Source organism: Monomorium pharaonis, chromosome 7, assembly GCF_013373865.1.
Source record: "Monomorium pharaonis isolate MP-MQ-018 chromosome 7, ASM1337386v2, whole genome shotgun sequence".
Lineage (NCBI taxonomy): Eukaryota > Metazoa > Arthropoda > Insecta > Hymenoptera > Formicidae > Monomorium > Monomorium pharaonis.
In genome coordinates, this window is record NC_050473.1 from 9,333,231 (window position 1) to 9,355,625 (window position 22,395).

The 22,395-nt window shown below is 45.9% G+C and overlaps 1 protein-coding gene across 28 annotated transcripts in view; it reads right to left on the bottom strand.

The window, feature by feature from the left end:
* LOC105835899 (CUGBP Elav-like family member 4) overlaps positions 1 to 22,395 on the bottom strand; it is a 569,131-nt gene that overhangs the window by 90,023 nt on the left and 456,713 nt on the right. For 23 of the 28 annotated variants that reach the window (XM_036289668.1, XM_036289652.1, XM_036289662.1 and 20 more), the window contains one exon: positions 4,991 to 5,039. In XM_036289668.1, the coding sequence (XP_036145561.1) occupies positions 4,991 to 5,039 (49 nt within the window). Of the gene's footprint in view, positions 1 to 4,990; positions 5,040 to 13,230; positions 13,836 to 22,395 lie in introns of those variants that run through there. The other 5 variants (XM_012679546.3, XM_036289664.1, XM_028195166.2 and 2 more) reach the window with 4 other exon arrangements.

A 22,395-nucleotide genomic window follows, 5' to 3' on the forward strand; every position in this document is an offset into this window, starting at 1 on the left:
TTAATTACGTGGAATTTTACAGCTGGCGATGGCGCCGTCATGTTGACATTCGCTTATCGCCGCGGTGGCCGCGGGTCATAAATTTTGCGTCACGGTAGGATAACGGTAGGACACCCCGCGTATGTATGACGAGGCTTCAGATAATCGAGAGACAAATTGTCGATTGACCATCGTTTTTAATGAGTCCCCGCTCGCGCTCGTGCTCGCCTCGTGTTTCCTTCCAATCGCGTGACCACACACGTCCGCCGATCTATTCCATATGTTTATGAATACATTATTTGGCCGGTATTGTTATTTAAATATAAAAAAAACCGGGAGATCCCTAATCTCGTGATTGCGAGCGTTGTAAAACAGTATCTTGCGCAAAAATCTGACGCTTTTTCATTCTTCGTTCATCCATTCGCACTCGCGTTCAATTCGGCCCATACGTTAATTTCTATAAAGCATCTCGGCAAATATAACTCGTATCCATCGGAGCCACGATTTAATTAAAAATATGGTATTTATCTTTGGAGGCGGGTCGTAACCGATCGATACTGTTCCATCCGTTCGGCGAGCGCCATCGTCGAAGCTCCCGGCGTCGCTTCCGATGCATGTAAATAGCAGGGAAGCTCGTCCGGGAATTCCCGAAGGCTAAGAGTCGTTGGGGCCCCCTTCGTTACCATTCGCAAAGTCCGCGCCGCACCAGGGACAGCGTTCCCGGCAACTACTCCGAAGTCCTTCCTTCCGACGAAGGTGGGCAGGACTCCAACGCAAGGAGCACACCAAGATAAAGTAGGAAAGCGGTACATATGAGAGAGAAGAGAGAGAGAGAGAGAGAGAGAGAGAGAGAGATACAGAAATGCGAAGGAAGAGATCGAGGGAGATCGCGCAGGGCGTTAGACCGGGATACGCGGAAGAAGGCACGGGGGCGGCGAAGGGGAGTAGATGAGGGGGATCGTAATTCATATGCTAATCTGGAGGAGATGCCATTGTAATCTCCGGTCGCCTGCCTCCGTGCGGCCCCACAAAGCCTCGGCTTGACGCGGATGCAGGAGTGATCCTGAGCACGGTGCCGCCGCGTTGCTTCTGCGGCGCAGAGTATATACCTATGTAGAGACGCTGTATCTCCACGTAGTCGCAGAGAGAGAGTTCAATCAGGGAGGTTACTGAACTTCGACAACACCGTCGAGCCGCCTCCACTACCCTCATCGGCATCGCCGATGTCTATCCTCCGTCGCGTACCCGATCGTACAAGATGGTTTCCGCCGCCACTTCATCTTCTTCGCGCATCTCGCTCCTCTCTCTCTCTTTGTCCTTCACCATCCCTCTCTAATCGCCTCAGCCTTAACAACCGTTCCGGCACCGATCTTTATGATCCTTCATGCCCGTTGACGTGACCCTCATCGGGTTTCTCGACGCGATACAGATGTTAATGACGTCATGTTATTCGCCGGTCTAACGCACGAGACCGTGGCAAATCCTCGCTCGCGTAATTACCGGTCTGATGTTACGCATAATCTGCTTCAGAATGTCAAGACCGACCCGTGCCATCCGATACATTAACGTCCATCGGAATTAAACTATCTCGAAGACGTGTTACGTTTCACTAACCCCCGGCATTTGATCGCGTCGCACAATTAACGATATTACGGGATTACTACCCGGCAACAATTCGACCCGCGCATTTAGGTCACTCGGAGATACCTCTCGTCAGCGGTAACTCATTTTTCGCTTTAATCCGTATATAAATTCTATCTTGATCGCATAAATGGATTCTAAGAATTTCATCTCGATCTGAAAACGGATTTAAATTGAATCGAATCGCTCTAAGTTGTCACAAATAGATCGAATATGTCATAATCGTTTCTTCATGATTTCACAAACATGTAAGAAGAAAGTTATATGTACACAGTCTTGGTAAGCGAAATCAATGGTAACTGAAAATGCACGATTCTTATGAAAAAAGTAAGTACTCTGATCTCTTCTCTCTTCCATTCGGGAATAGTTTTATTGTTTCAAGGAATGAACCTGCGTTTTGTAGTCCCCGACGTGCGGTTTAATTACATCATTTTATAGATTTCTATTAACGACTCTGGTACTCGAACTGCGACCCCGCAAAGTAACGTCCTACATTATCGCTACAAAAGATAAATCAGGCTTTAATCGTGAGACGATACGACGTTGAAACGTTCGACGTGTGAAAACAGCGTCGGCTTGTTCCGACTCGTATTCGCTTCTCGTATCGCGTGGCGCGCGCGCCCCGAGCAACTTGTACGCGCGAGATATCGCGAAATATGTTTGTGCGATAAATCCGTCCGCGAATTTTATGGCAAACCGTACAAACAGTTTGAAAGATATTTTATGTTGAATTTGACACTATCTTAAATCCTTGCTAACGTTTATAGATTGTACGTTGTCTTAGATAGATACGCGTGTCGAAATGCGCGAACAATGACCGTTCATAAACGCACTATCTTCCGCAATGGATCGGCTGGAATTTTACGAGCGTAACTCGCACGAGCGGTGCACTTATCCTTCCCGGTTCTTATCGCGGCGGTGCATCGTCGGGGAGGAGGGGGATGCATTTACCTCGAAAGGATCTCGGCGAAAACCATTCGAGATTCCCGACGACGAAGCTCCTTCCCGAAACATTTTTCACGCATGTCGATGGTGAGGCTCTCCCGCGCGCGCGATAGTAGCAGCCGGAATTAAGTTTACAGCGACGAGAACAGATTTGAGAAATGCGTATCTCGCGCGGAAGTTGGCCCGCCAACTCAGGCTCGGTCCAAGTTTCTACGACTGGATAAGGGTGGGTGCTGCTGTACCGGAGCTAGTTGAGCAAGTAGATAAGTTTCGATCCCTCAGCGAGCCATCTTGCTCCCACCGCCATCACTCGCCCTACCGCTACCTCTTCGTCGTAGATAAACGTATCCCGGAATATCGGGTTGGGGAAAAGGAGCAAGGGCAGGAGGGGGACCCACGGCCGCCTTCTCGCGTCGCTGCCAAGTTCGGCTCAGCTGACGTGACGTGGACTGGTCTTAAACCCGTCCGAGAGAAATCCTCGCGGATTATAAGAGTCCGTCTTCGTACTACTTCTTACGAAGAAGAACGACGGATGACGGGGTACGTAAGGCAAGCGCGAACTTACTCACTGGATTTGTAACTGCAGTTTCATTTTACGATGTGTCAGAGTATTCGCGAAGTTAGTTCACTTACGAGCAACGTGTCGGAGAAACATGAAAATTACAAAGGCGCTTATGAAACACTGTTATTTACTGCAATGTTTATTTGAATGAAAATTCCATAAGTATAGAATATTCGATTAAAATTTGTTTGCTAGAAGGAAAAATGTATGTTGGTGTTCGCGTCATTTGACCTTGTCTTATTTTAACGATTGAGTTTTAATTACAGCTAGTTTTTGTTTAATTTCTGAATAATATATCTATTTGTTATATAAAAACATTGAATATCTATTCAAAGAAAGAAATTATTGAACGAATTAAATTTAGAAGTTTAATTAGATTTATTATTTAGTATAATAATTTAAAATTGATTTCATACTTAAAAAAAAATAATAAAAAACTAGTCAACAAATACATTTCTCTTTTTGTGTGGTCTGGTTTATTAATTACGCAACAAACGTAGCTTTTATAGTTATTGACAACAATTAATCGGTAGATTAATTACCATTTGGCATGTAAAAAATAAAAAGCGATTTGGATGTTACCCACGCCGAACCGCGTAATGTCAAACAAAACGTTCGCTTTGTCTGCATCGTTCAGCGAGACGATAATTTCCCGAAAGTTAATTCCTCTGTCGCTTCCGCTCGAGGAAAGTCGAAGGAAAGAGGACGCGAAGGGCGCGTTAACACTTAGCTCCGGCGACAAAGGTCCAATTCTTGGTCCCCACGGTATCCTGACGCGACAATGGGAGCGAACTCCCGGCGAAAAGTACCCGGGGCTAAGGCCAGACGGGATATTCTCCGACGAGGAGAACGACGAGGCGTTGATACGCCGAAGGGAATCGAGACGGGTGTGGGTGGCATGGGGATTGCCGAGGGGGGGGGGGGCGGAGGAGGTGAAAGTGAGGAAGGGGAGGGAGCGAGGGAAGAATCTGCAGAAAGCGGGGATGCAACGAGGCTGCAAGTCAGGCGAGAATCTAATTTCCCGAGACAAATCCTTAAATGTGCCCCGGAGCTCGGCTGGAAGGCGCGAGCCAAGACATCTCACGGAATGAGCTCTCGTCTAGCATCCGCGACAACGACCTTTAACTCGGCTCGCCAATTTTGCGTCTCCATAACCCCCACGCGAAACGCATCATTAAGCTCATTCACGCGGGAAATGCGGTAGATCGAAAACAGAGCGTCGCAATCCGAGGATGCAGTCGCGATCTAACCGGTAAAACATAAACTCTCCCCTCCCAATGTTTCTTGCAGGAACGTCGAGATTGTCTGGCGGTTTTTAAAAGGTGTCATCTCTCATTTTATTTATCGACGATAAGGGAATAAAATCGTTTCAGAAAAAAAACCAAATTTTTTTTTTCAATAAATTTGCATTAATCGATTTTGATGTAGACCCTTGCGAGATTTCTGAATTAGTTAAAATCAACGTATTGAAGTATTTATGGAAATGATTTGAGTTTCATTATCGCAAACAGTATATATGCTTTCCAGAAACTTATAATTGACTCGTCACGTATCGCACGTGAGATATTTAATTGTTCGCTGTCGTTCGCTGAGCACTCGAAATATGTGTGATTACAATGTCTTGCGACGTACCGAGTCTTTTTAAACTTGTACGGTGTATAAGAATGGAAATATTGTGGACAGTAAAAATGGAAAAGTTACTTTAAGAGCGTTACGATTCCCTTTAATAATTGCTTAGTAATTGCTTAAATTTAATGATATTTTGAATTAGATATAAGAATTTTTATATTCCTCGTCATAATTATATTAACGACATATTTTCTTAATATCGAGATATATATTAGATCGATTGCTTGTTCTTACCTCCGCGGTTTTCACTGTCCGCTGGCTTCACTTGAATAGGACGGTTCATCTGCAACAGAAATAATAACGACACATTAGTCGTCTCGCAATAAGGCGTTTCTCTGGTCTTCCTACGATATTTCTTATATTTACAGACAGTCCGCGCGGTCTTTCTATTTCTACTTTTATCCTTTCTGAGAGGATGGAAGTAGAGCAAGAAGTACGAAAGCTCATGGCGACGAAGGACGAAACCGGCATGCGCGAGGAGGGAGGGGGGGGGGGAGGAAGGGGAAGGAAAGGGAAGGAGAGAACAGGAATATCCAGTTTGTCGAGAAAGCGGAAGTATCGTTATTTGTCCGGCATGTATGCGCTCGTCCTTCGCGTCACTTCGGCCCCGTTCAAACACCATCAGTGGTTTGCGAGAGCTTCCTCTGCCGTTGACAGTTCTGGCTGTCAGAGTGCGCCCGCGCTCGCGCGATAGTAGAGACAAGATGGAACGAGATGGAACGAGTGACAGAAGCGCTCTAGAAAGGACGAAGAGGGCGAGGGAGAGGGAGAGAGTAGCCGGAGTATTCCTCATCCCACGGTTGTGGGTTACGAAAGCACGGAACCCGCCACTCGTCCTTCCGCCGCGGTCCTGCTAGAAGTCCTTTGGACCGCTGTGGATGGGTCGGGATCCCAACGAACAAATAACATTGTTTATTTCTCGGACGGGTCGCACCGCCGCAGCGCGTTCCAGTTCGCTCCTGAGGGGATGAGGATGCATGATTCATGACGTGGGGGGGGGGGGGGACACAGGACCGTACTTCGATCCCAGTTTCCATTCCTCCCGCCTTCCTCGTTCCCTCTCCGTCCATCACGCACGCTTTCTCGTTCCTTCTATCGACTTCGCTCGGTCTTGAACTCTTTGCACAATACACCCCTTCCTCATCCCCCTACTTTCCGCCACTTCCGTGTCTCCGTTGGCGCGAATGCCGCTTCCAACTGCGGTATTATCCTACTGCTGGCCTTGCAGATCCTTTCTCTCTGACCAATTTTCCTCCGAGGATCACTGAATACTTGCCACAGACGCAAGAGCTGCAAGAACCTTACGGTTTACCGGTGACATGATTTTACGCTTCAAATATTTGTAATATGCAAACGCGAGTGTGCACACAATATCAAGAAAGACACATCGTGTATAAGAGTACAGTCATAAAACGAACCAAGATGAAAAGTTAAAGGATATAATATATCATTGTCACGTTACTATCTGTCCCGACTATTTTGATTTTACTCATTATAACGTTTTTTATTTCCATTAACGTACACACGGACGCATATAGCTTCAATCGGAATGAATGACTAAAAGGTATGTGACAATATGTAAACGAGGCTCACAGGAATCTGGTTTTTAACGTGCACAACTGGGCATTGCAACCATTTGTCTTCTGACTTGCCATTTCTTTTATTTTTATTATCTCTAACATAAGAATTACGGGAGGGTAAGATGCGCGATATGCGGTAGGGTGAGAACGTGCTCGGCAACCCCGAAACTTTTTCTGCGCGTATGCATATCGGGCACAAAGAGAGGAGCGACGTTACGGTCGGGGTCAGTGCCACGATCACGTAGACATTATACGATGTATGTATATGTATATGTCAAACGAGCGAGCATGGATGTTCCGGGTTCATGAAGCTCTCCTCTCCGAGATCGATATAACGCAACAACCGTACTACGCTATTGCCGCCTGCAAGTCCCTCGTGGTGGAAGAAACGTTTCAACGGCGTCGCATCATCATCGTGGCTGTATAAGGGAGTCACGAAGGAACAGAAAACTCGTGATTGGAGAAGGGGTCCTCGGAGGGGAAGGAAAACGAGAGCGAGAGATTGCATCGTCTCCCGAACGTACGAGCAATTAATGGCGTCTCGGGGGGGATCAAACTCTCCGCGCTATCGATTAATCTGGCGATACGCGGACTGTCAGGCGGTAATTACTCGCGACTCTGTGAAGAGGGTCGCCATTAACTCTTTAATATTTCATAGCGGCGGCTGTACGTCCGGTCGCGATTCCCGGAGACCGGCGTGCGCGAGGGACGACAGAAGGAGAGAAAGCGGTCGTGACGACAAGCAAGACAGCGAGGGGGGAAAACGGCGGTGGAGGAGGAAGAGGAGGGAGAGGAAGAGGAAGATAGAGGTGAAGAGAAGGGGGGAGAGGGGGAGAAGGTCACTTTAAGCACTGTCCGCTGGTCAGGAAATTAAACTTTGAGTCGAGAACTGGCCATTAGGCGTTTGTTGTTGCCTCGTTGTCAGGGGAACCCGGTGTCCGTATAGATACCGGAACTGAGATACGACGCTCCGTCTCCCGCTCTTGTCTCTCCGGACGAGTTTAACGTTGAATGTATCGTGTAAATGTCTCTTACGCGACCCGAGGGATCTGTACCAGTCAATAACGATCAGATGAGCGAGATTTCCGCCGGTGTAGACTGTTCTTCGGCGACAAGACGTAGCCGATTAACGTGGCCGACTATTAACTACCGCGTAATCTCTCGTTGTTGCGCCCCGCTCAATTCGAGCAGTGGGGTGATATGTCATTTGGCAGGGTGCCACGGGTATCGCATCACGTCTCCGCGATGTACGTTAGCTCTCTGTCGTTTGAAGAGACCTTGCGCTACTTTATTATTAAAATGGTGCCGCTATTTGCGATTTATGAGAGTGTGAAAGTGTGAAAAGGCGCGATGAATGTTGCGGGAGGGAAGCGTTATTAAAATTGAAAGCTGATACTTTCCGCTTACTAATTGGTAGCGACGCTGGTTGTTGAATATGTCGACGCGCGTTATCCTCGCAAAGGAATTTTAGATTAAAGCTAACACACGTGGAGAGGACCATCGCACGCGCCGCACGCATTATATGCAAAACGGACGAGCGAAGACAGATAGTTTCAGGCCGCCTCATGCATAAAAGTCGTTTTGGGTCCGCGATTAACTCTCGTCCTTTTTGGAATCGGCTACCGGAGGAAGCTGGGTAATTAAGTACGCTTTTTTTTTTTTTTTTGTTCAACGGGACGCCGTCGTGCCGCTCTCGTTTCGAGAGATCACCGGGGGGGAAAAAAACCGCCGCCGCCGCGCCTCTATTTAACGATCGCGTTACGATCGAGCGTCGACCCTTTGGCAATTTGTGTCATCAGCCGCGTACACTTGGAAAATCGATCCCCTTGAGAGGCACCGCTCAAGATGGATGGTAATAAGTAAATGTGTTTGCTGAGCCCCGAGCGCGCATCACGAGCAATTAATTAAGCTCGATTATCTATGTACACTGCGGGAAAGTGCGCAGCTTCGCTACTACCGCTCGGTAGATGCTGAATGATAGCCACGCGCGCGGCAAATGCTCCGAATGATAATACCACCTTGTACTCGCGCTAGAACTTTGTCTTATCGAATTAGCGACCGACACACTTGTCGCGTAGGGGAGAATATTTTTCCACGACGAGACGAGACCTCGAAATTCGAGGTTCCGCGCGATGGCGCTTTTGTAAAAAATACCGAGCCGACCCCCTTTTGCCAGCGGAATCGTGATATCAATTTATATACTCATTGATAAACTTTTCTTTTGGGACGAGACGTGGCTTTCTAGAGAGCCACGCAAAACCTAGATAGGGGATGGGCGCAGGCTGATAGCCGCCGAATTGAATGGTGAATGCCGTTTCGGAAATTGAATAAGCTATCGTGCTAGGGCCGAGCTATCGAGTGGCGCTACTGGTATTTGACCTGCCTGCGTGCAATCAATGTACTGATTGGAGATAAGGGCTCGCCCTGTAGCCCCCGGCATTCTCCCCGCCATGATTTATATATGTACGGTCTTTGCTGGCGATGTATTCATTACTTGATTACCCATTCGGCAAGTTAATACCGATCGGCAAGTTAATTCTCGAATCTATAACAGACTATAGATATATCTGCAATTTCTCTTTCGCGGAATTGTTTGTCATTTGTTTTTATGCATGCTCCGAATGTTGCCGAATATCACCGATCCTTGATCGTTGAGCTCGACTTAACTTTTTCGATTCATCAACCGAACGCGAAAATCGTCAAAGTTCGGCCGTGAGCTCTCGACATTTTCGTTACGTAATTCAGTTATTCTTATTAGTACAGTTGCGCGCTCGCGAGAGCGTCTGGTTCGAGTTAACTAGAATAATCCTTTGCGTGGATATCAAGTGGAGAAACTGCATGCTAACTGTGCGAAATCTGCGTTCGCGGTCGTGCCCGTTAATACGGCTAATTTGTCGACTGCTTCGAAGCGAATGCCTCCCTCTCTCTCCCCCCCCTCTCTCTCTCTTTCTCTCTCTCTGTGTGTACCACGCGGATGCTGCGCGGCAGATACCAAAGCAGAGGGTACGCGGAAAGAGGATGAACTGCCAGCAAGCAGATTACATCTAAATGGATTCCGGCCGTCATCTAATTGACAAATTAATTGCAATCTGTAATTAATTCCGCCGATTTGACAATTGATATTTGACGTTTTATTTGTTGCCGGCCGAAACTGGCTCTTCGAAATGGACCCGTGCTTTTTTTTTCTAACGTACGTTTCGTTTAAAATCCGCGACAGAGTTGGTCGATCACGAGAGAGCTATTCCATTGTTCCGTTCATACCCGTATTTCGTCCAATTTCCGTGTGAATTTGTCGGCAGTATCGTGCGCTTAGCGCGTTATTGGCGTCACTTTTTGACGCGGTCAAACAATGCGTCTCCGGCAGACTGATAACTCGCGCATTGGAGCCCAGGTTGCTATTCGGCGCAGAATAAATAAATGTGCACCTGCACCCCCGACACGGCCGGCGCCTGCCGGGGCTCGGCTGTTCGTGATTATAAATAGGATTCGCGTTTTATTGTCGGGAACAATGTAATTGAACATCATCCCATATAACGGCGACGCCCGCTATGCGAACCATGCGAGCTCAAAGTAATGCGGATATGATTACGCGCAGCAAGAATCAATTGATCGATCAGTTCACTAAAAATAACCCCTTAAAAAATGCTACAGACCACGAATTTCGAAATGTTTTTTTCATTTCTGACGAACAGTTCATTTTAGATTCCGGATAAAAAACTTAGAGCCCTACTACTTAAAATAATTTGAATCATATATTTTTTACAATTTTTTATATATATTGATTAAATAGAATATTTTTAAAAGAAACATGAAAGTTTCTGTTTTTTTTTTGTTTACAATTTTGTACATACGATAATGTTGTACGCAATGTCTTATTTATTCGCCAATTGTTTTGGTAAAGGAACACGTGTTGCGGAACAAATTTTGTCTTTAACGGGAACATGTAACGTTTCTATTTTGAATGTTGCACTTTGAACGTCGATGATCACGTTTGCACCGTTGCCCGTTAAATAAAAAACGCAAGTTTTCAGAAAACCAATTCCATGGTGGTCGGTGTTGGCCGTGTTTTTCCGGGATATCGCTCTAAAATTCAGACGCAAGTAGAAATCGAACGCGCGATTGCCAGGCGTATCGCTGTCCCTGTATCTCTTTACAGTGTGTTGTCGGGTTACGATATCGCGGCAAAGTAACGCGTTCTCTCGAAACGGGAATTACGTTGTGCTTTTTTCGCAGTTTCGTAACCATACTCTGACGTATGCGGCCAGCGAAATTTTTTTTTTTTTTTTTTTACACGATTACACGACCGTATATACCTGTACGAAGTATAAAGCATTCGCTTTCCCACCTATTCAATTCCTCTCTCTTTTTTTTATTTTATTCAGGTCCATCAGTTTTTTCCCTAACGCTCTACAAATATTTGAGCGCCGACTATACCCTCCCCCGCCGAAAGAGCATTCGAGTCGAGTGAGCTTTCGCGCTCCCCCGCCGAGGCCACTCGTCGTTCACCGATTGTAATCTAAGCCAATGCTTCGGCGCGCATTAAATGTCAAACGTTATACGCCTCTCTATTTCACGGCTCTGCGGTAGCGAGCGCCGGGGCGTTGTCGATGTGCCAGTCGGCTGGACAAACGTTCGGAAAATCGCGAGGCGGGATGCGATTGCCCCCCCAACGGTTTACAGCGCTCTTTGACGCGGTTCCGTTGTCACGTACCGCCATTCCGGGCTTCGATCGTCGCCCATTTGGCGGGGGTTACAGTCGTAACAACGTCGAAACTTCATTGCTTCTACATGATCCCGGCAAATATTCGCGTCGCTCCTAAGAAACCCCGACATCACGCGGATCGTTCGGGATAATATAGTTACACCTTGGAAGACGCGATCCAAGAAAACGCCAAGATTTTCGACGAAAATTTAAAGCCAGGGGGCAAGGGAGAAGAAGGTCAAAGAGAATCACGAACTTGGCGAAAAGCTAACAATGCACGTGATCGTCAGAATCTTCGAATTTCAACGTCGTTGTTTCAAATTACGGTCGGTCCCACGCGGAATCCCAACGAAATCCCAATTTCGTCGTGATCGATGAAATGCATTTGTCGAAACGCAAAGCCCCCGTCAGTTCTGCGTTGGGATAAGGGTAGGGGTGGCGCAACGATTACAGCGACTAATCCAATGATAAACCTTCTGCATTTGAATTTGGTCATCGCGAATTTTAATCGACGTCACGTCGTGGATTACATTCGCGTCCAGATGTTGAGTCCGGGCATTCGTTCGCCGTCTGCCGGCGCGTACGATCCGGTTTATTATTGGCAATGGGCCAGCATCCGGATTTAGGATTGATGTGCCATGCAAAACGCGTGGCGGGCCACATTACCGACGACGTTATGCACCAGCACATTCACGTGTGCCGGCGCATTAATTGATGCGCGTCCTCTGCATAAACACCCAACCCGTGAGCGTCTCGTGAGAACTCGTCATGTGCTACGGCAATGGAGAATTTCCGATACAATCGTCCAACGATTTCGCGTTTATAAACACAGAGAGACGGTGTGTACGTGATGATATACGAAGATCTACGATTGACAGCGGAGACGGACGGGTCGACGACGAGATTTAAAATATCCATGAATATTTTTGTCGATCAGATTGTCATTCTTTCGCGGGCGATAACCGAAACGTGTCACATACGAATAGCGCCATTAACCACGATCTCATCTCGTGCGCGGTAATTAATCTTATCTCGTTCCGTTTTCCTCCGCTTTTTAATCGCACTCGAAATATACCTCGTGCATCGGCAAGTATCACTCTACTTAATGAACGCGCTCCGGTTAATTCGTTCCCGAGACGCGCACGTAGAATCGATAGATTCTTCGAAGGCGGATGCGCCGCAACATTAGAAACGACGCGTTTTATTGTACGGAGTAAAAATTGCAGGAAAAAAAAAGGAACTCGAACTCCCCTCCGTTCCCCAAACCGCTGAGTAACCGAATACAGACACGCCCGCGGTGTCGAACAGCTGCTCGCGTGTCTCGACGTATGCGCGCGCGATTCCACGCGTATGTCGCTCGCGTGTGCAGTACGCGGCTGGCTGCTGCTAATGTTATGCATAGGGCGCTGGCGCGCGCGAGGGGAAGGGAAGCGGGAGAACCGGCGTGACGAGGGCGTTATTGTAAACGTTACGCATGCAGAAGCCGCCGCGCGACATATGGATAGGTATGCGTTACATCCGCGTCCGCGCCCGCGCACGCACACCACGTCAGGACTCGCTAGAAATAGCCGCGCGTAAACAAGCGAGCGAGAGAGTAACTTTTACGACTTTGAGCGCGTGAAAGGACTGCGCGATAACGCATCGATAGGAGGGAGGAAAACGGCGGGTGCAGCAGGAACGTGGTGCGCGAGATCCGCTGGAAATCGGCCGGAGGGTCGTAAACTCGCGGGGTATCATATGCATTTACACGCGTGCCCGTCAAAGACGACGTCATTTCTCTCCTCCTCCGCTTTTACGATCCTCACATGTACATTTCCGCGCGCGCGAATCGTACGTCGAAAGCGACTACGTGACTTGAATCTCGATGCACGCATCACGATCGAGTTCGAGAGAGAGAGAGAGAGAGAGAGATGCGCACGAACGTCGCCGGGGCCCCGGGGAAGAAATCCGACATTCACGAGCCTAATCCCGTCTCGCGATCCGCGGCGCCGATCGATCGATCCGTCGTCGGAAGGATCTCGGCAGGCAGCCTCCCGATGCGACGCGACGAATGTTTAATGTGTACACACATCTTCGCCCGCGCGACACGTGCAAGAGGCTTTGCTACTCCCCCCCTCCCTCCCCGCAGGGGCGAAGGAGAGGAACAGGAGCCGGGGGAGATTTAAAACTATCCGCGCAAGCGCAACACTCACCATCTGCAGGTCGTTCCGACGCGACGATACCACTTCCAGAATATGAACCATTGGTGAACAACAATTAAGCGCGCGCGTGGGTGGTCGTGTGTGGTATCTCGCGGACACGCGAATCCGCGAACTTTGCAAACTTCCGCTCTTCGCGAGCGCACAACAACGAAAGGTCGCGCAATCGTCGATCGTGATCGACACGCGTCACGAAATTATCACAGCACGAAACGAGGAGATTGTCGACAGAGCACACGTTGTTGTATCTCGCGCCACTCTCGAATTCCTGGATCCCGGATCGGTACTGTTAGCGCATTCGCGATACCGTATATCGGCGCCAAATAAATTCCAACGAGAATGCTCGAGTCTCCTTTTCGTCGTTCGTCTCTTCTCCGAGAAAGCCAAGCGATCACACTGTAGCGGCGGATATCGCGGTAGTCGCGTGTAGCGCCTCGCCGGTAGGTACGCGGGGTTCGGCGTGTGCCACACGTGTGCGTACAGGAAGGACACGAGCGAGCGAGCGAGCGGGCGCGACAATGAGAGCAAAGGGAACAGAGGGGACAGAGCTATAGATAAAACCCCGAACGCAGCTCGCCCGCGACTGATTCTCCAGGCCTACACGCACCCTCTAGTTTTCTCCCTTTCATCCCCCACTACCCACACCCTCTCGACCACTATCCCCCTCCTCCACCTCTTCTGTCCTCGCCTGCCCCCGCCTCCTTTTCCACCCTCCATGCTCCTCTTACCCTTCGTAAGTCTCCCTCTTATCCCCTACGTGCGTCCCCCTCTCCAAACGCTACGCACCCTTTGCGAGGAAGCCCACGCACCCTCGGAGCAGCCGATATACGCTACATCTCTCTCTCTCTCTCTCTCTTACTCTCTCCTTTTTCTTTTTTCTGTCCCTTTATCTCTTTTCCACCTTACGCATTTTCTCGTAGCCCCTTTTCTCATAGCTCTCTATCTTTCGTGATATCGTAGTCTTTCTCGGTGTTGTGTCCTTTTCTATCGTCCTATATTGACGGAACCCCGTAACATTCGGCCAATCAAACGAGCGCGTTTCCAGGGTTTCTAAGCTTGCAGGCCTCAAAGAATAAAAAAAAAGAAAGAAAAAAAACCAGGACACGAGAGGAGCTGAGGCTTCCGAAGGTACTAAGGATCGGGATTCCAACTCTGGGAAAGACGTATATATGCGTGTACCGTATACACTTACGTACTACGCATCCTTGGGGAAACGATGGGGAGTAGGTGGGGATCTGTTCTAGATCGAAGCCGTAATGGGGAAACGTTCTTCGAGGCTTACGTTTGTTCCGCGAGATTGAGATAGGACGATATCTATTAGTACAGAATACTCGGCGCTGTGAGCTGTTCTTCTTTCGAAAAAAACGAGCAAATTATATTTAAAAAAGTGAAAGGCGCAAATAAAAGGATCGCAGCTCTATATACCGCAGAATTTGGCATTCAAGGTATTACGAGGTGCTCGTGCGTTTCGACGATGAAATTAGGTCACCGTCGGACGTTATCTCTTGCGAAGGGAGAATCAACCCTTGATGGAGCTAGATGAAATGTTCGTGAGCGACGTATGAGATCCGGTTTAATCCTACTATTCATGCGAAAATTTATCTTTGCCGAGCGCTTAAGCGTAAGGAGATGCATTTCGAATCTGAACGAACATCGCTCGAAAGGGGGCAAAATAAAACATGCGAATGGAGAGAGGAGATGGAGAAACGCGAAGGGACCCGCAGTTAACCTCTCGACTTCGCTCCCTCCTTCCGCCTCGGGGATTTGTTGGTCCAGAAGGACCACTCGTACGTACATTCGCGAAACTCTCTCTGCCGAGCCCTCTCTCGCCCGTACCACCCCTTCCTACGGGCATCATCCGCAGTTCGCGTTTTTAAAGAGCGCACAAAAGCCACCGGAAATTGCTGCCGGCTCTTCCGACGTTACGGCCGGTTCTATATCTGTCCCTCTCTCGACCGATCTCCCTTTCCCTCTTCCCCCCCCCTCTCCTTTCTCTATCCACTCTTCTCTGCTCCGTTCACGTATGCCTCCTCTTTTTCTTCTCTTTTTATCTATCCTCCTTTCATTCTATCATCGACGATTTCACGAGTAGGTACCTACCGAGGCGGCAAGAGTTCCGATAATGGCGGATTTGGATCGCGGCTCGGTCGCTTTTGCATCAGGGATGAGGCGCGACGACGAATGGTCGCCGACTATGGGCTTGGCTTTAACGAAGTACCTGCGATCGTGGCGAGGTATATTGCGCGAAAGATTCTCTCTCTCTCTCTCTCTCTCTCTCTCTCGCGTTATTTTCCGTAGTAGGAGGTAAACGAATGGCGATAGACTGGTCGCCATCGGGTGGCCGTTTAATGTGCGATCCATTCTACGAAGGCTGTGTTTCGTTTTTATTGGCAGTATTGCTGCGATACTCTACGTGCCAATCGGCAAACGAATTTTCATTATTGCCAGTGTAATGGCAGCGTACATTGGATCGCAGCTAGGGTGCGAGTTTAGCATTCGTACGATCGAGGTGAAAGTTATTATAAAGCAAGAGACATATTTACATTGTAAAATACGAAATCGCTCCTCGATACTGCTGGGAACCTAGACCTTTTCCTTATCAAGCAGTTACTTTGACTGAGATTATGTTTTTTAAAATTAAAAGGTTGAATATATAATATTTATTATATAAAGCTTTATTTTTTATCTTTTTCTCTATATACAAAAAAAAATTGAAATTATTAATACGCTTAATATTAAAGTTATTATATTACTTGACAGTTCAAAATCGATGGATCTAACAAAGTATCAGATGATTCTCGATCAACTCCGACGAGACGTTCACTCGTCTTTCATCAAACATGACTTATAACATGGCGCTGTACCGATTCTGACTCTCCATCTTCTGTTTTTACCTTTTTTTTGATGCATGAATCCGAAAGAATGAGTAACGTGCTCGATCAACGGTTATCGAAATTTCTCAATGATGAATACATATCGGTCGTCTTTAGCGCGGATGTGATTTGATCGCGGGACGGTTATTGCGCGCACGCGGTATCATATAAAAGGTAATAATGCCGAGATACGAATGCGATGGAAGTAGATTTTAATGTTCTCAAGGGTGATATTGATATCGCGGAAGTTGAAACAGTGCTCTCTCGAGAATACGGCGAAATCTGATCGCGGACGTTATCGCGATACGTATATCCGGGGCGGTGATATTATTCATACGCGGTATGCGTTTATAAAGAAGCCACAGGCTAGGGTAGAGAGATGCGATCGTGGACTCCGGAGCAACCCTCTCCATAGCAACCCGCGAGGGAGCCTCTTACCCGGTCTCCCAGTATCAGAGAGTCCGCGATTAGCGACCCTTTCTACCAACTCGCAGCCCGTATTCTACGTTGCCCGAAGACCCTTCGCTCCGTGACTCTTCAACATTCTTCGTATTGGCCTTATTACGTTTCTTCTTTTCTCGCCGGTTCCTACCTCTCCTTTGCCTAATGATTCTTTCCATCGCTCACCAAGAACTTTCCTTCGTCCGTATACTTTTATTTTTATTTTTTTTTTGCTACGTGCTCTCGTTCTTGTTTTGCATCTTACATATACAATCAAGGATGAATTTTTCGAAGCTTCTTTGTGCGCAATTGAAATTGCAATTCTTAGAAAATTAAATATTGCACATATATATATAGTGTCTCTTTTGTGTAATCAAAAGGGATCATTCAAAAGTGGGTTGGCCCGTGATTGATCAGTCTTGCGTAAGAAATGAAAAAGCGACCGAGTTTCAGTAGGGTAACTGATGGCATCGCGCTTTGCTCCCTTCCCTGTTGCGCTTACATTCGAGCAGGCGCACGCAATCAGCTAGTTATTTTGATAGCTAAAAAGAATCATGCCATCTGTGTTATTTCCCGGAGAAATAGAAAGTGTACATGAACATATGGTTTGGTACTTGAAACTCGTTTACTCTCCTGAAAATTCTACAAAATTTCTATGAAATTATTTGTTTTTGGGTAAAAACTACTATAGCGTCATGGTTATAATAGATCGCGTGTGATTACGCCACAAAATTTTCTTAAATTAATACAAGAGTATAAACATGGATTTTACAGATTCATCTTATAGTTAACATACATATACACACAAAATATTAACGAATAAAGTTTGTATATGACATCACGAAATTTTTTTATCGCGAACAAAAATCTTGATTGAGAAAGGCGTCGAGATTTCCATTATAGAAATTCGCGGTTATCTAAACGATCCTACCTGGTTGTCTAAATGGCTCATAGCTATATTCGGCTAAAATTTCTATTAAAGTAACGCACGACATTCAGATATAATGGAGTTGATACCTCCTCGGATACAGCGCCAGCCTATCGGCACATCATTCGTCTTGTAGAGCTCATCGCGAATTTATGAAATCAATCTTGCCACAATAGCAGGCGTAAAAAGTGATCTCAGCGGATGCACGGACGTCGGAACAGGCGAATGAAACGGCGAAACTTTTTTGCCCTCTCTTTCTTTCTTGCACGCTTCATGGGCCGCGAACTTTTCGCCATTTTCGCACGAGATTGATCGCGTAATCCATAACATCCGGGCTCCCGCACTTTCCATATCGACGTTCGAGTTTCGAAGTCTTTCCCAGACCTCATCGTCCCGGGGCGAACTTCGCCGAAGTCATCAAAAAGCAACGTGGCCTGGTTCGTTGGAGTTTTCCTTACGAACTTTCACTTGCTTCCTTTCCCCGTGCGCGTCCATCTTCACCCTTCGCCGCTAGGTAAATACTTCGGCCTAGTCAGCAGCTCAGGAGCATGCCGTGCGTTTTGCAGACTCTGGCTTGGGAGCAACCCTCTTAGCAACTCATGAGAGCGACTCAACTTTTTCCACGGATATAATGTGATTTCGAATCGAATGTAATACAATTTCGCGTAAAAATCACGCAATATATATTTAGAGATTTATATTTAAGATTTTAAATTATATTTAAGACGTTTAATGACACAGGACAATAATTTTTTTTTGTTTACTCTGTGTGGAGAACATTTCAAGGAAATTATATTACTAATCGACAGTCTCAACGTAGCTTTTATGGAATTTGATTTATCGACAAGAATCTTCTTTGATTTAGTATTGCAGGATAATCCAGGATGGTAAAGTATTATGAAATTAACAGCGCGAGATGTTATAGCTATTGGTTAAATATATTTGATAATAAAAATGGAGATAGGCCGGATTACGGGGACTCGAGTTTCGCCGGTTATCGCAAGTCGGACCGCTCGTCCGACTTTCGTTTTTACTGTTGACGATATTCTGCTCGTTATCTCGTTCGATCTCGCAATCGATCTCTCATTTTCGTACCTTTCGGTTCAAGCTTTTGAATAACAAAAAAAGTATACGACGTAATGTGCATGCCATGTGTGACGCCGGCTTTCAGGTATCTGCCTGATCGGATAGAAACTCGAAAGTAAATCTTAACTGTTTTTACCTCTAGAATATGATTATATTTGATGGCTAAAAGTCCAAAAGTTTATTGAGAATTCTCAAGATACGACGATGATTATTGTAGCGATTGATTTTGTTGTGCGGAAAGAACATTGTGGAAGTCATGGCGCGGTGCCTCGCTAGGGAGAAGGGGAGAAAATTGCTAGATACATTACAATTGCAACGAGGGGTAGTTCGAAAGGACGAAGGGAAGAAGGGGAGAGCAGGCCAGGTGTATTAAAAGTCAGGCTGTGCGAGGTACAATGACCTCGACTCATATCGATGTTCAATCTCCGACATCCATCTTTCTTACATTTACTTTCACCGTAGATGCGTATATTTAAGTCGTTCAATATATTTCGTATCAATTTTTTTTAACAATGAAAAATATTTTCCGTTTAAATGTTTTACGCAAGGTTACGCCGGCGTGGCGTAAGAGATTTTTCAGAAATTCTATTTCCCTCATCGAAACGATTGGACGCGCAGATACTTCGTAAATTAATTAGGCTAAGCCGCAGCTTCGTTCTTCTCCTTTCATTCCCCTATCTCCACTGGATATTGGCTATAAATAATGGAATTATGTAACTGCTACGAGGGGAGGACAAAGAAACGTTTCGTTTCGCCTCGACCCTTTCCGCCCTGCCTCGTTTCTCCCTTCGAGAGAACTTTGTGGCGCACGCTACTTCCACCTTTGTATTATCCCACTTTCGTTCCTCGTTGCTCTTTCAATTTTTAACATCGGGCAGGTCTTGGCAGCACGATGACAATACGAAACTTCGGAGGAGACGCATTAAATAAAATTTGCGAGATATTGAACGATATATTACTTCTTCACGCTTTTGCAACCATCTATCGCCGATAATTTTTGATTAAATATTTCACACACACATTGCATTGTGTTCTCTTGTTATTTTTTAATTTCTGTAGTGTATTGAATCGATAAATTCAATAATCTATTTACGCGTTTATTTTTATGTTTGACGAATTCTGTGTGAAATAGGTTCGTGCAAATGGTCTACAATGTAAGGTACATGCACGTTATATATAAAAATAAATATAAGGCTCTGTTTATTCATTTCGTGAAATGTCGTTCGCGATCAGTCGGATGCGCCGTTAATGTTTGTTTTTTTCATTTTCCTCCTTTTCAGGCGGACATCGATCGGATAGATAAACCGATGTTACGCGATATTGCATTGTCCACACTCTCTACCGACACGGTTAAGAAAATTGTAGATAAAAGTAGTGTGTGTTAAATTGGAAGGCGTAGGCTTTGTTTACCGTGCTCCGGAGTTTACGAAGAGTAATCGCTACTATCGATTCAGTGACGTCACGGTGTCGTTCGATGGAGAAGGCTTTACGCGATAGACAATTTTATAATCTACCTTTTCCCCTCAAAGTAGTTATTTTAGCAATAATATTCGACAATGCGTAAAATAAAGTTGTCGAATGAAGTATTAGCCGTTAGTTACGTTCGATGTGACTAGTTATTACCGGGTACGTACATAAATGTGTACACGATCATTAATATCAATTATCATCGATATAATTGATGATACTATAAGTAGTTAATGCCTGAACTGGAAGGATCGACTACATAATTGGCCATTACGGTAGAAAAACGTATGTACGCCATACGAAAATTTGCGTCTCGATATTTACTCTAGATTCTTCTGTTGTTTTTATCGAAGTGACAAACGAGGCCAATCGATCGGGCACATCCGTGTATATAAATTGCGCAACATGTTACCCCTGCTAACGGTGCGCACTAACGTATATGGTTTATTATGTCTCACAGTTCAACGAGTTAGATGAAAAATCGATAATTTCCAAATTTCCCTCCCTAGTGTCGTGACATAAGTTGTTCATACTTTTATTCGGTTGCGTTATGCATGCACGCTGCTTTTATTTGTTTTCATTACTCTGTAGCCTTGGTTAAAGTATTGGAATACTTTAGTATGAGCTAAAGTAAAGTAATTGGTTCCCCTTGATAAATTGAAACTTACTTTGAACAATTTTTTAAGATAATTTGATATAATGCTACACAAAAATTTACTTAGCATTAAGTTTATAAAATGTTTAATTCTTAAATCTGCATTATATTTTTGTCTAAAAATGAATATTAAATTGAATCTCTTTAAATATAAGTTGGAAAACATTAATCTTACACGAAGCTAAACTTTTTTTTTTAATTAATGTTTCTTAAGAAAATATATTTTACAATCTAGTTTGAGATTTTGTAAAATTTTGAGAATGACGGGTAATTGAATTATTTCTTTCACTGATAACTGAGTCGAGCGAATTTTTTATAAACTCTAATTAGCTCCGATTCGTGGTACGCGATAAGGTATAATAACAGCGTAATAGTCACCGTACAAAATAGCTCATTTGCACAGTCGCATTGTGTTGCTTTACACTTGGGAATGCGCATTGAACGAAACGAAGGCAGGGACCTTCTAACGAAGGTCCTGACCTCGGGTGTGCGGCGGGTCTCTCGCATTTTTTTTCACTTTACAGGCAATAACGCGACATAATCGCATGAGAAACTCAGAAGGGACGCGGCTCTCAAACTTCTCCAGGGGAGGGTTAGTTTTTTTTTTGTACGTTAGCGCACGAATATACGTGCGCAGGCCACCGGGCAGAAGCGGCCGCGTGCATAATGTATGAGCGACGCGAAAGCCCGTCATTTCAAGCCGCACAGCCGTTTTCCTTTTGTGACATCGATCTGGTGGTGTCTCAATAATTCAGCGCGGGAACGGCGCAAGGCGTATACCCGCCACCATCGCTACCACCACCACCTTCGTCACTACCACCACCACCACCACCACCACCACCACCATTATCACTATTACACTACCTACGACGACTACAACTACTTGCGATCGCCGTCGTCGTCGCCTGTACCACCGTCGTCGACGGCATCATCTCGGACTCCTTTTTTCTTCCCTGAGGGTTCCGGTACACTGACCACCGAGCTCGAAAACCTCCCTTCACCGTGTGTCGCACGCGCGATCTCATCCGCGGCGCGATCGGGCTCACAAACTCGTCGACATATTCCCCCTTTTCATCCCCCGTCAGCAAGAAAGACGATACACGCTAGCGTTCCTCGCTGCCGGCTACCCTCGCGGCGCAACCCCTCGGCCACGCGACCTCGACAATGCCACCCCTGTGTCCGGCTGTCACTGACAAACGCCTGACTGTGAGGTAACGACAAATTAACGCTGCGAGGCCCAGCCGCGTGACAAAGCCGCGATGGAAGTGTTTTATACAGAGGAAAATCCGGAAACGGGGTAAACTCCGGTAACGGCGGGGAAAAAGCGAGGTGAAAGAGACTGTGGAAAAAAAAATGTATATCATCTAGCTGCAATTTTTATTTCAAATTGTCGAGTTGAATACAGATAAATATATACGCTTATTCATATATATATATATATATATATATATATATATATATATAAAACTAAGAACAATCATTTTTAATCAATACGAATGTTTCAGTGGAGAATGATTAAAGTTACAAATATATTTTGAAGTCTTGCTAACGATTGCTGCGCAATTATTAACGAGCTGTTTTTATATTAATAATTTAAACGCTTGAAATAATACAAATTATAAATATTAAAAAATATACGAAAAGAGAGAGAAAGAGAGAGAGAGACAGAAATCTGTGGATAAAAATATCGCGTAGCAAGCAACGTCGCA